At 39.2% G+C, this 12,422-nt stretch overlaps 1 protein-coding gene across 16 annotated transcripts in view; it reads right to left on the reverse strand.

Moving 5' to 3' along the window:
* The window catches only part of BPTF (bromodomain PHD finger transcription factor), a 133,336-nt gene that overhangs the window by 30,174 nt on the left and 90,740 nt on the right, over window positions 1–12,422 (reverse strand). For 11 of the 16 annotated variants that reach the window (XM_070773819.1, XM_070773818.1, XM_070773816.1 and 8 more), the window contains 7 exons: window positions 8,746–8,870; window positions 7,882–8,010; window positions 5,321–5,471; window positions 4,238–4,361; window positions 1,097–1,343; window positions 574–735; window positions 205–356 (listed from right to left, as the gene is read on the reverse strand). In XM_070773819.1, the coding sequence (XP_070629920.1) occupies window positions 205–356; window positions 574–735; window positions 1,097–1,343; window positions 4,238–4,361; window positions 5,321–5,471; window positions 7,882–8,010; window positions 8,746–8,870 (1,090 nt within the window). The remainder of the gene's footprint in view (window positions 1–204; window positions 357–573; window positions 736–1,096; window positions 1,344–4,237; window positions 4,362–5,320; window positions 5,472–7,881; window positions 8,011–8,745; window positions 8,871–12,422) is intronic. The other 5 variants (XM_070773822.1, XM_070773820.1, XM_070773823.1 and 2 more) reach the window with 3 other exon arrangements.

The raw sequence follows: 12,422 nt of genomic DNA on the forward strand, positions 1-12,422 counted from the left end.
TTCTAATGTGGTATTAACAAAATATTAAAAATGAACAGTTCACTAGAAATATAACTAACAGATTTTTTAAAAAAACCAATACTTCGTCACAGATAAAGTAAAAGGCAAAGAACAATTAGGAGCTGGATTAATCCTGGAGGAGGCCATTCTAAACTCCAACCAATGTGGTTATTAACATCAAATAAACCTGTAAAGGACTCTTACCTGGGAAGTGGTTGTGGTTCCTCCAGAGCCTGAGGTATTGGGCCTAATGGTGACTGTTGCTGTCCTGGGCTGGAATGAAGTAAAGGTTTGCTGACTTGCACCTGTACTCGATGGAATGATACCCAGGACTTTCTGCTGTACTTGAACAACGCCTTGAAAAAAAAGATGAAGAGGTCATTAATAACTGCTTCTTTAGTAACACCTCAGGTACTGCTTGGTTTTTGAGGAGAAACTAGGTGTGGCGGGGGGTTTTAGTGGGCTACATAAAATGTGAGAGCCGAAGACTGAAATCAGTGAAAAGGAAATGAAAAATAATGGCAACAGCATGATCTGGCAAATGTGAGTGAAAACTCTCCACATTTCCCTTACCTCCTTGTGTTGCTGGCACATTTACAGCGACAATCTTGCTGTTTGCAGGAAGTGGAAGTTTGGTAATTACTTTTCCTGCCATAGTGACTGGATTGCCTGTAATTTGGAACGTCTGACCTGTGCTGGCAATGGTTGTAGCAGATGTGGCAGCTGTGCTGGTGGCTAATGGGGTATAAGACATTCGATAAGCTTCAGATTTAAAATAACCAGCAACGCAGTGACTTCTAGGAAGGCACCAATGCATGAAATGTGGCTCATTTTTGTATTTTTAAGAAAAGCATTCCACTCCACTCAAAGTAAGTGAACCATGTAAATGTTGAAAGTGAAATAATGTAAGAGAGGAGTTTCGCTAATGTAACATTAGGAACATTATCTGTAACAAACCTACTGTTACAGTTGGTTTGCTCAACCGGCTGCAGAAGAAAAAGAATTTTCTAAAGAAAAGTTTCATTTCAGTAGGTAAAGGACTGAAATTTCTTTTTCTTGAATGAAAGCAATCTTTTATTTAACCACAGGTGTGTACCTGAATTTGACTGGCCTTGCTTAACCCAGGTGGCAAAGGTTTGATGAAAGTTCTTGTTCTGCTGGAATGTTACTGTAGCGGGAGACCCGACTTTAGTCGTTAGTACCATTTTAGTTCCAGTTGTAACCGAGCCACTTATGGGGGCCACCATGACTTTCTGTGCTGGAGAGATGGTACTAGTCGTGCTGTTTGTCGGGGAAGTAGTAGAAGCTGCAATCACTGTAGGCTTCTGTTGTTCCAATCGTTTCTAGAAAAGTCAGGGAGAGAAATCATGAACAAAAATCATTTCAAATAAAAACGCCATTCTGTAAGAAGTCTGGTCACAATTCCTTCTAATCTAAGAAATTGCACCAAACTTCTAAAAATATTCTACTTCTAAAAATGGGCTCATATAAACTCACACCTGAATTTAATTTCTTGAGGAAGGCAATACTTTTATGACTCTAAATTACATAAACTTTATTAAAAGTAGCTTTTCACAACAAAAATTTGAAATGATCATGTTTTCCCAGTCCGTGCAAAGCTCCAAGCTTTCAGACTGAAAACACAAGAGACATGGGTGATCTTACTAGACACAAGGATATCGTGTGACTCAGTGGTGGAGTTTAGAACAGACAGCAAATGATGGGCCTGTAAAAGGATTTAATTTTATCATGATGATCATTTATCCAATAATAAAGAATGAGTCAATTTTTTTGGGGGGGTGGGGGGCCTTTTCCATGTGACACACAGAATCTTAATTCCCTGACCAGGGATCAAACCCAAGTCCCCTGCAGTGGAAGAATGGAGTCTTAAACACTGAACCATTAGGGAAATCCCCAAGAACAGGTCAATATTTAAATATCACTATTCAAGTTGGCAAACCTGCAATCAAGCAAGCTGAAAATTATAAACGATTTTTCTAGACTTATAATCTTCAGATCAAGTATTTTTACATAAAAATCCTTAAGGGTATTTTATACAGAATGGTATAATCTGATCTTTCAGACCATAGGGTTATCAAAGACAATGTTTCTTTCCCCACAGATTGCTGCCTTTTCCTGACAGCATACTGACACGACAGCTTACGTTTACACATGTGAAAACTACAGATGGCATGGACTACAAACCTGGTGGGAGACCCTTTACCTTCATTATCCTGTTTAATGCCTGGATCTTTAAATTATGATTTAAAGATGAGGAAACTGAGGCTCAGTTCGTAAAACTAGTCTAAGGTCAGAGAGCTAGTACATGGTGGCGCTGACTGGCACGCAAAGATCAAATTTCAATGAAGTATTTCCTGCCATCAAAAACAGCTCAGCAAAGACAGCACACCCAGTCTTTTTACTGTTACTTTTGTACGTGTCCTGTATGCCTGAAAATAAAGGGAGCTATTTTACATAATTTCTCATTTCTCAGAAGAAAAGGAGTTTAGTTTTGGATTCTTGGAAATCTCATCTGACTAAATTAGTTATTTTTTTTTTAAAAAAGGAGACCAAACACCTCCCCCTAAACACATAGCTATTTTCTGGGTCTATGCCTTTAAATATTGGAAATGTACACTATGGGAAATATAGCCAATATTTCGTAATAACTATAAATGAAGTATAACTTTTTAAAATTACATAAAAAATTACAAGGGTAAAAGAAATCATAGATTTGATATGTCCACAGAATCTGCTGGGTTTGTACACATATTCAAAAAGGCAAGTCTGTCATTAAATTCTAGCTGTCATTATTGCCTAATTTTTGCATGAAAGAAAAAAAGTTAAGATCATCTTCACTGCTAAATTTGAAAAGCATATTAAAATGAAGACTGGCCTGTTTCAAGAAAGATTCTGAATAAAGATTTTGAAGTAATGTATAAATTAATTATATCCTGCTCTGTTCAATTAAGCTATATCCAGGATGTATGTCTATCACCTCAGAAGCTGACACACATGGGAGAAACAGAGACAACAATGCTCCTGGGGGACTTACAGGGGAAATAAATCAAGTTCAGGTTCTGACTTTCAATTGCCAGAGAAAAGTTCGTTATCAAATGATAGAAACTGACTCCCTGCCCACCCCAACCACCAAAGCAAAACCTCAGGTTACATCGTAGGGATGACAAAAGACATCCATAAAAGGGAAAACAAAACAGCTAGCCAGTCTTTCCATAAGTGGACAGACACACATGACAAGATCCAAGTGTTGTTATCTCAAACTGTGATCTAAGTAAAGATGACCCATAGTAAGCCACAGTAAAAGATATACAAGAACTTGAAAAATGTTTTATAAAATATGAGGGACAAGGTAAAATGTAAGCAAATGAAGAATCTGATTTTGTATGTAATTTTTAATTTAGTTTTGTGTCACTAAGTTAATGGTATCTATTTTATCTATATCCTGAAAATGTATATATTCAAGTTTAGCTAAAAGCTTTTATAGTATCTTCTTAACAATAATTATCAACAATAATTAACAACAATCTTCTTAACAGTAATTATCTTTTACGTGGGTCCCTAAGTTGTCAGGCACAATTTGCTTTTTCATAGGCTACAGAGATTTTACAGATCAAAATTCTGCAGGGAAAAATTGTCCTTAGAAGCTACTCATCAGGACTTTCCTAATGGTCCAGTGGTTAAGGCTCTGTGCTTCCACATGGAACTCTGCTCAATGTTATGTGGCAGCCTGGATGGGAGAGGGATTTGGGGGAGAATGGAAACATGTATACGTACAGCTGAGTCCCTTCGCTGTTCACCTGAAACTACCATAAAACTGTTTGTCAATCGGGCATACCCCAATACATAATAAAAAGTTAAAAAAAAAAAAAAAAAGACTCTGCTTCCACTGAAAGAGGTGAGGGTTCAACCCCTGGTTGGAAAACTAAGATCCTGTCACACAACACGACACAGCCAGGGAAAAAAAAAAAGAAACTACTCATTGAAATACAACAAAGAAGAGCTTAGACTTCAGTGTTCTTCAAATATGTACACTTTCTGCAAAAGCACAGCTTGGTATATCCACAGAATTACTTTCAAGTACTGAAATTAAGATACATGTGTGAGATACACGTAAAAACAAAACCACACAAACATATAATTACTGTGCTTTTAGCGTGCATGAATTTGGCTAAAAATGTCAATTCGTTGCCAGGTGGGACAGTACCAACTCCCCCACCTGCTGGGCAGCCAATCGCTGCTGTTTGAGGTGAGCCTCCATTTGGGCCTTGAAGTCCTCTGCCTTCTTCTGTTCACTAACCTTAGCCTGTTGCTCAACTGCTTGTGCCTTTTCTTTCTCCACTCTGCAGGGAAAGAAAGGAGGAATTTGTCAGAAACTACAGGCATACCTCAGAGATATTGTGGGTTTGGTTCCAGACCACCGCAATTACATAAATATAGCAGTAAAGTGAGTCACACGAATTTTTTTGATTTCCCAGTGCATATAAGTGATATTTACACTATTACTGTAGCCTATTAAGTGTGCAAAAGCATCACGTCTAAAAAAACGTACATACCTTAATTTAAAAAATACTTTGCTGTTAAAAAATGCTAATAATCACCTGAGCCTTCGGTGAGTACAGTGGTTAACGTCCAAGATCACTGGTGGGGAGTGGGGAGGGGGTGGGAGTAAGGTTCAGGAGAGGGGAAATGTATGTATACTTATGGCTGATTCGTGCTGTGGCAGGGCAGAAACCAACACAACGCTGTAAAGCAATTACCCTTCAACTAAAAAAGAAGATCACCGATCACAGATTATTATAAGAAATTATATAATAATGAAAAATTTCGAAATATTGTTAAGAATTACCAAAACGTGACACAGAGACACAAAGTAAACAAATGGCGTCAGGGAAACGGTGCCCACAGACTTGCTCAAGGGAGGGTGGCTACAAACCTTCAGTACGTAAAAAGAAAGAACAAACAAAAAAAGCAGTTATCTGCAAAGTGCAAGAAAATGAGCAGGCCTGTATTCTATCAGGCATCTGGAATCTAATATTAGGTGAAATCTGGCTAAATGTCATAAAAGTATAAAATTATCTCAATTTAAAAATAAAACATTAAATCAAGGTACTTCGCAACTGACAAGTGGATGATAACTCATAAAAATCAGGAAGAGGCCCTTAATAAACTACACATAGCTAGAGAATCAAAATGTGGATCAAAATTAGGACATACTGAATAAACTATTCAAGAATTCATTCTTGAATTCTGAAGTGACAGAAATGTTCAATATCTGATCACATGTAAGCCATTTCCTTACCTTTCAGCAAATGCCCTGATCTCCCATAATTCCAGCTCTTCCTCTGCCACCCAGGTTTCGATAATAACAGGGCCAGTTTGCTTGGGCGTTTCTGGTCTCTTTGGCCGCAGCGCACTTGATCGAAGGCCTTTCCTCTGAGGTGTAGGTGTTTCTTTGGAAAAGAAACCAGAGTATTCTAAGCAATATAGCTTCTAAAATTATAGTACTTCTGGCATCTTCTCTCATATGAAAAGCAAGGATTGGCAAAGTTTTCTTAAAGGGACAGATGGTAAATACTTTAGACTATGCAGGCCAGATGGTCTCTGTTACAACTTCTCAACACTGCCTTTGTATCATAAAAAGAGCCAAAAACAACATACATGTAAGCGAGTAAGTGTGGCTGTGTTCCAATCAAACTTTACTAACAAAAGCAGATGGTGGGTCAAAGCTTATGGGCCGTCGTTTGCTGGCCGCTGATATAAAAGTCCTATGAGCCTTTACCCAGCCTGTTCCCTCTGCCTGGACACTATTCCTAGCTCCCTTCATCCTCCTTTGACTGCTGCTTAATCATCCTTCAGACCACAGCATGGATACCACCTTCCTTCAAGAAGCACGGCATTCTCCTCCCAGGTGGGCTGTGGGGGTCTCTGACATGTGCAGCCCTGGCAATCTGTATTTCCCTATCACGGCACCGAGAAGAGGGACTGGAGAGTTGCTAATGGAAAGGAGGGATTGGAAACTATTAAGAATAGATATAATTTCCAATGATAAAGATTTTAAAAATGAAAAGTAAGGATAGACAAGCACTGAACCGTCCCATATGTTGAGGAAAAAGAGAAGCAGCAGAATCACAGGCAAGCAACAGAAGGAAACTGAAACAGCAGTGGGAGCTGGGCTGTACGAAGTGATAAAGAAGAGTGATCTCAGAAGACTGGCAGTGCTTTGCGTGGACGGCTGAGGTCGAGACTGGCCAGGAGCACGTTCTTCCATCTGTGTGCCTCTGCCCATCAGTGCTCCAGGACGGCCCTGCTTTAATTCTACTAGTATTCCATCATCTTCTAGGACAGGTACCCTCCTCGTTGGTACTCTTTTCAAAAAAGTCATTCCTTGACATTGAAACATGTAAAATATCATGTGGGAAACGAGTTGCCAGTCCGGGTTCGATGCGCGGTGCTGGATGCTTGGGGCTGGTGCACTGGGACGACCCAGAGGGATGGTATGGGGAGGGAGGAGGGAGGAGGGTTCAGGATGGGGAACACATGTGTACCTGTGGCGGATTCATTTTGATGTTTGGCAGAACTAATGCAGTTATGTGGAGTTTGAAAATAATATAAAATTAAAAAAAAAAACAAAAAAAAACAACAAAAAAGTCATTCCTATTTATTCACCAAGATGAGCTTTTGAGTTAATTCAATCAAGCTTCAAAAAATTAAATTTATACATGTGGGGACAATTAACTTCTATAAAATAGTAAGCTTCTACCTATAGACAGCATTTTCTTTTTACACATTTCTTAACAGATTTTTCCCTAAGCACTTTTACTATATATATAAAATAAAATTATTGACTTCTGTCTAATTATAGATCTTGAATCTGGACACCTTACTGCACTCTTTTTAGTATTAATAGTTTTGATTTTCAAGTACAGTACTATCATACCTTTTGCTTCCTTGAGAATAGGGCTGGATCCCATTCTTCTACATAACTGCCACCTAGTACCTATCATGTAGCTGTCCGTGTTTCTTTAGTAACTCTTTAGGCCTGTTAGGTTATTTCTATACTGAGCACTTATGTACGACACAAGAGCTTGAACCCTTGAGTCCACACATCTTCACTGACCACTTACATGTCAGATCCTGCAGCAGGCTCCAGGACTACACCCAGACAGACTTGAAGGCTTGAATCTTGGAGCTGATGGTCTGGTGTCAACCACTGCCCCACATCTTAATTATAAGAGGTATCTGTACCTTCCTCTGCTGGGCACTGTTGATTGTGGACATCACAGTGCCCAGGGGAATCTTGCTATGTTTATTATTTAAACATCATTTTAAAAATGAAACTGTCTGTGATGAAAAAGTATTGCTTTCAAAAGTTGAATGAAGGGTTAAACCGACACTGCAGGGCAGAAACGGAGACTCTGACATAGAGAACAGAATTATGGACACCGTTGGGGAAGGAGAGGGTGGGATGAACTAAGAGAGTTGCACTGAAATATTTACACTATCATGTGTAAAACAGACAGCTAATGGCAAGTCGCTGTGTAGCACAGGGAGCTCAGCCTGATGCTTTGTGACAACCTAGAGGGGTGGGATGGAGTGGGAGGGAGGGTCAAGAGGGAGGGGATGTGTGTATACCTATGTCTGATTCATGCTGACATACAGCAGAAACCAACACAACACTGTAAAGCAATCATCCTCTAACTAAAAATAAATTTTTGTTAAAAAGGCATTTTAAGGTGCCTCCCACAAGTATCTACAGACGATGAACTATTAAACAGTTAAAGAAATAATTATAATCAAATTTCAATTCATAAAAGGTAAGGATAACAGGTGAATAATAATAGAATTCTTTCTACTCCTTACCTTTTGGTGCTTCTGGAACTCCAATGGGGCAAATGATTTTCCTGATACAATATTCAGATCGAATGCCATAAGGACCAACATCTCGCCTCTTAATTATTTCTGTCGTTGTGATTTCAGTTTCTGATGTTTCTATGGCAATTTGATTCACACAGTATTAATAACCACCCAAAATATTCAAAGAATAAAAAAGTACAACATCTGGTGCTTTAAAAAAGACACACATGGACTAAACCTCTGGAAACATTTGCTTAATGAAGAGCTGCAGCGCCATCACCAGAGTGTCCTCCTCACTGAAAATTTCTAAACTGAGCAAAATGCTGTTTGGGGACAGCTTCGTTCCTGGTGGTAAAATTCAGTCAAAATAATAAAAACCCTAGGAAAGCAGCAGCAAGCACAGGGTTCCAGGAGTCCCAGTGTATGGTATAAGAAATAACTTCTAAAACTTCACAATGGCTCACACATTAGTGATTCATCTTATAATCTAAACCCTTCCCCTACCCCCAAGATTTTATAGCATATGCTGCCAAACTTTACCAAAGCTGTGTTTTTAAAATGGGCTTCCCAGGTGGCTCAGGGGTAAAGTGCTGGCCAATGCAGGAGATGCAGGCTTCATCCCTGGGTTGGGAATATACCCTGGAGAAGGAAATGGCAACCCACTCCAGTATTCTTGCCTGGGAAATCCCATGGAGAGGAGAGCCTTGTGGGCTATCGTCCATGGGGTCACAAAGAGCTGGACACTGAGCAAACTGAGCACATTTAAAAATACTAGCACTACCTTTTAATAAATAACAGATACGCTTACAAGGAACTATCAAAGAGATTTTTCTCTTTTAAACTTAAGTTAGAAAATAAGAAACCCCTTACCTGTCCGTGTGGTCCCTCCTCCTGGAGGAGCCTTAGCTGCCATGTCATCCCATCTCAGACTTGCCCACAGTAACCGCAACATAAGACTCACTCCAGCTAAGGACTTCACAGTCTGAAGTCTATACCTGAAAGAAAAACCCAGAAAAACCATGTATGTATATAAACACACATACACACACTGTATTAAACGGAAGGACTGCCTTTTGTCCTCATTGTGACTTCAATATTTATAATATGGCTTTGTAAATGCTTTGGTTATTAAGTGTCCCTTAAGAAAAGAACTTTTTTATTCCCAGGCATGACATGCATCTAACAAGTTAAAAAGGGGCTGCAGTCACCTCAAATGCCATATAAATTTGTAAAACAAGAACATTTCATTGTAAGACTGATATGGAAATAATTTATACAGATTTTATAAATTTAGCCTAGTTCTAAAATATGTGTTAGAAAAATTATGAGAGAAAATAAATATGAAGAAATAAATAATGTTAGCAGTGTGATAAGTGATCTGAAGGATAAAATCTTAACTGACTGATTTTTGCTGAAACAAATCTGAAAATGTTTAATTTTCTCAAAAAGCAAAACAAAAACAAAGAAGATCTCATAAATTCAACAAGAGCTTTCCAGATGGACCAAAATTTTGTATTCAAATGGTGGTTCTGCAAAACATGGAACTACTGGATGGTAAATACTGCTAAAACTAATATCACTTTAGCAACATTAGTATAGTTTTGGAATTCTTTGATACAATGAATAATAAAATAAAAGGACATTACTGTATTAATTACTAGTCAGAAGACAAGGGAATCTCTGTGTTCAGGTTCCTCCTAAGCACTATATACAAAGTTATCGAACATTTTAGATATTATTTTAAAAATAATATTAAAAATGCATTCCAGAATGAATTTACAACTGCAATGAGTATCATGTCTTAAAAACAGTATATTGTAAAGTAGCTCTAGGCTGTCAATTCTCTATTAGCGGTTTTGAATCATTAGGTATTTAACTGACATTTCCACATACTGAAATGAATACACTGACTGTACTGTAGAGAAGAACTATGAAACGAAATTAATTTCCTCCTCTAATGGAGGTTCAGGTAAATCTTAAAACAATTTGTATTTGAAAAGCAATGCTTTCCATTCTTAATGTTAGAAAAATGAACAATGTGAGAAAAAAAAGCTCTAGCCAAAAAGTTGCTGCTACTTCTTAACTTCCCTTTTCCACCTATAGTACTATTATTTTCTTCCCTGTACTACCAGCGTGTGAGCCCTCTGACTTGTACAGACAGCTCTTAAATTAGAGGGCAAATGTTAAGAAGCATAGGGTAGGCGAGGGGGAGGTGTCACTTTCGGACCACACCCCTACAGAGATGCCTAGGGAACTTCAGACTCACGGGAGCAATCAGATATTTATTTGGAGGTTTTTCTCTTTCTCTTTCTTCCTCCTCTGCTCACTCTCAACAAACAATTTGAAAGTATCTCTGGTTTTACAATGGAAACACCACCAGGTGGGGAACACATCCATGCGTTAGAGCCTGTTCATTCATTTATTCATCCAAAAAGCACTTGAGTGTCATCTATGTGTTCAAATAAGTAAAAGGAGCTGGGGACACAGATGAATTTTAATCTCTTCCTACATCCTCAGGAGCTGTTAACAGAGGAAAGCACAAGGAAGCGGTTATCGGATTTGGCTCAGGGATGGGGATGAGAGCTTTGCTAGAGTCTCAAAGACAAGGGTGTGGGGGCAGCTGACCAAAGGCAACGGGGCACACACGTGCTTAGGAGGAAGGTGTATGAGGGCTCACACTTCTTCCTAGAAACCACATCTGGTGTGCTAGGACTGGAGGGAAGGGGTGTGGAGGTGTAGCAAGAGATGGAGCTGGCATGAGAGAGGAAGGCGGAAGCCAGAATGTGCTACACCAAACAGAAGAATTAAAGGACATCAGAGACCATCTCTAAGGAGATCTCTAAAATGCACACAGCTCTGCACAGGTTGTAAAGGGACGTACAGGTGACAAACACTCTCCCCCTCCCAGCCCTGCGGTAGTTAACACGTCCTCTTGATTTTTATTTTAAAAGCTTTTTGGCCGCACTGTGCAGCATGTGGGATCTTAGTTCCCTGACCAGGGATGGAATCTGCACTGCAAATGGGCAGCCTTAACCACTGACCCACCAGGAAGTCCCAACACACCTGCCTGCTCAGCTTAGTCAGAATAATCACAGGATAGATCTGTGTTTTAGAAGGATCCTTCTAATAGCACTATGGGGTCAAAGTGATCATGATACACAGAATAAGGGCCTGGGGAAAAGAGAGTACGGGAATGGACAGTGTAGAGGGGAAAAAAAAAGGCCCTAATGAGTCAATGAGACAAGTTTCACTTTTTCAATATTGCTCAGCCTTAACATTAAATTTAATAAAGACCAAACATGTGTGCCTTTGGCACTCTTAGCTCCTACTCTAAGCATCAGACATATTTTTATTCAAGTGTGAGTAGAAAAATGCGTTTCACATGCATGGTTTTTATAGCAATATATATATATATTTTTAAATGCATTCTGAAGTCAAAAATAATTACATTTTTACCCATGCCTCCGTTAGGTAGAAGGGTTTATGGTTCTCTCAACCTCAGCAAATTAAGACATTAGCATATATCTGAAGGCAATACCTGTTTCAAATGTATAAGAAGGTATTTCCATCTCATTTCTCATTGAAAAATGAGAAATGAACTAAACAGATACAAACTGTGCCCCCAGTGCATATTAAAACATAACAGTACAAGGCTTCTGACACCCAGCCGTGCAGAGAAGGGCCCTGGGCAACATGGGAACAGAACTGGCTCAGAGAACAGTGCTTCCCAGTCAAGCCTACCTTCCATTTCAGAATAGAAAGGAGCAGAAAGGTGGGCCTCCACAAGTGCCAGGTCACTTTAATTAAAGTATTTGTACACAGTAACTTTTCCAGTGGGAAAGAAGTTACCTGCAGGACAGTCAAGGATACATTTGGGGACCGCTCTCAATGAAGAAAGCAGAAAAGTGCAGAGTAATCCTACAAATCCATGAACTGTAATGAAGAGTTCCTTGATTCCCTGCAGGATTCTGCAAATCCTTCATTGCAGGCCCTGCAGAGAAATTGTACTTTTCAGCTGTCTCTATTGAATGTGTAATGGAGTGATGATATTTAATTCAAATCAAAAGATGAGTTATTAAAAAACTTGGTCAAACCAACTATGGTCATATTAATTCCTTCATACTGAGTATTCATTACAGTCTTTCTTTTTTTAATGCTAACTGTAATATAAAGAAAACCGAAAAAGTATGATTTCAACTTAAAGAAACCGTATTAAAGACACAAAGACATGAAGCCTAAAGTGAAATGGCGTCTGCTCAGGAACTTGCTGACGTCATGAACTTCAGGATCTTAGGCGAAAACTAACTGCAAATAAGACCGTTCCTGGCTTCTGCGCCTGTCCCACAGAACTCCTTGTTTTTGATGTTCATGTTCCATCCTTTTCAGATGTAAAGGTGAAGAGATAAAAAGACGAGGCCATGGAAAAGGACAAAGCAAGGGGCAAATATGTGAAATGCGATACAGCAGATAAAGGACTGGACTGAGATTCAGGAAAACCAGGCACTGCTCCTAACTCCCCCTGTGGCCAGAGGCAAGTTACTACGCGC

This window comes from Bos indicus, chromosome 19 (genome assembly GCF_029378745.1).
Source record: "Bos indicus isolate NIAB-ARS_2022 breed Sahiwal x Tharparkar chromosome 19, NIAB-ARS_B.indTharparkar_mat_pri_1.0, whole genome shotgun sequence".
Lineage (NCBI taxonomy): Eukaryota > Metazoa > Chordata > Mammalia > Artiodactyla > Bovidae > Bos > Bos indicus.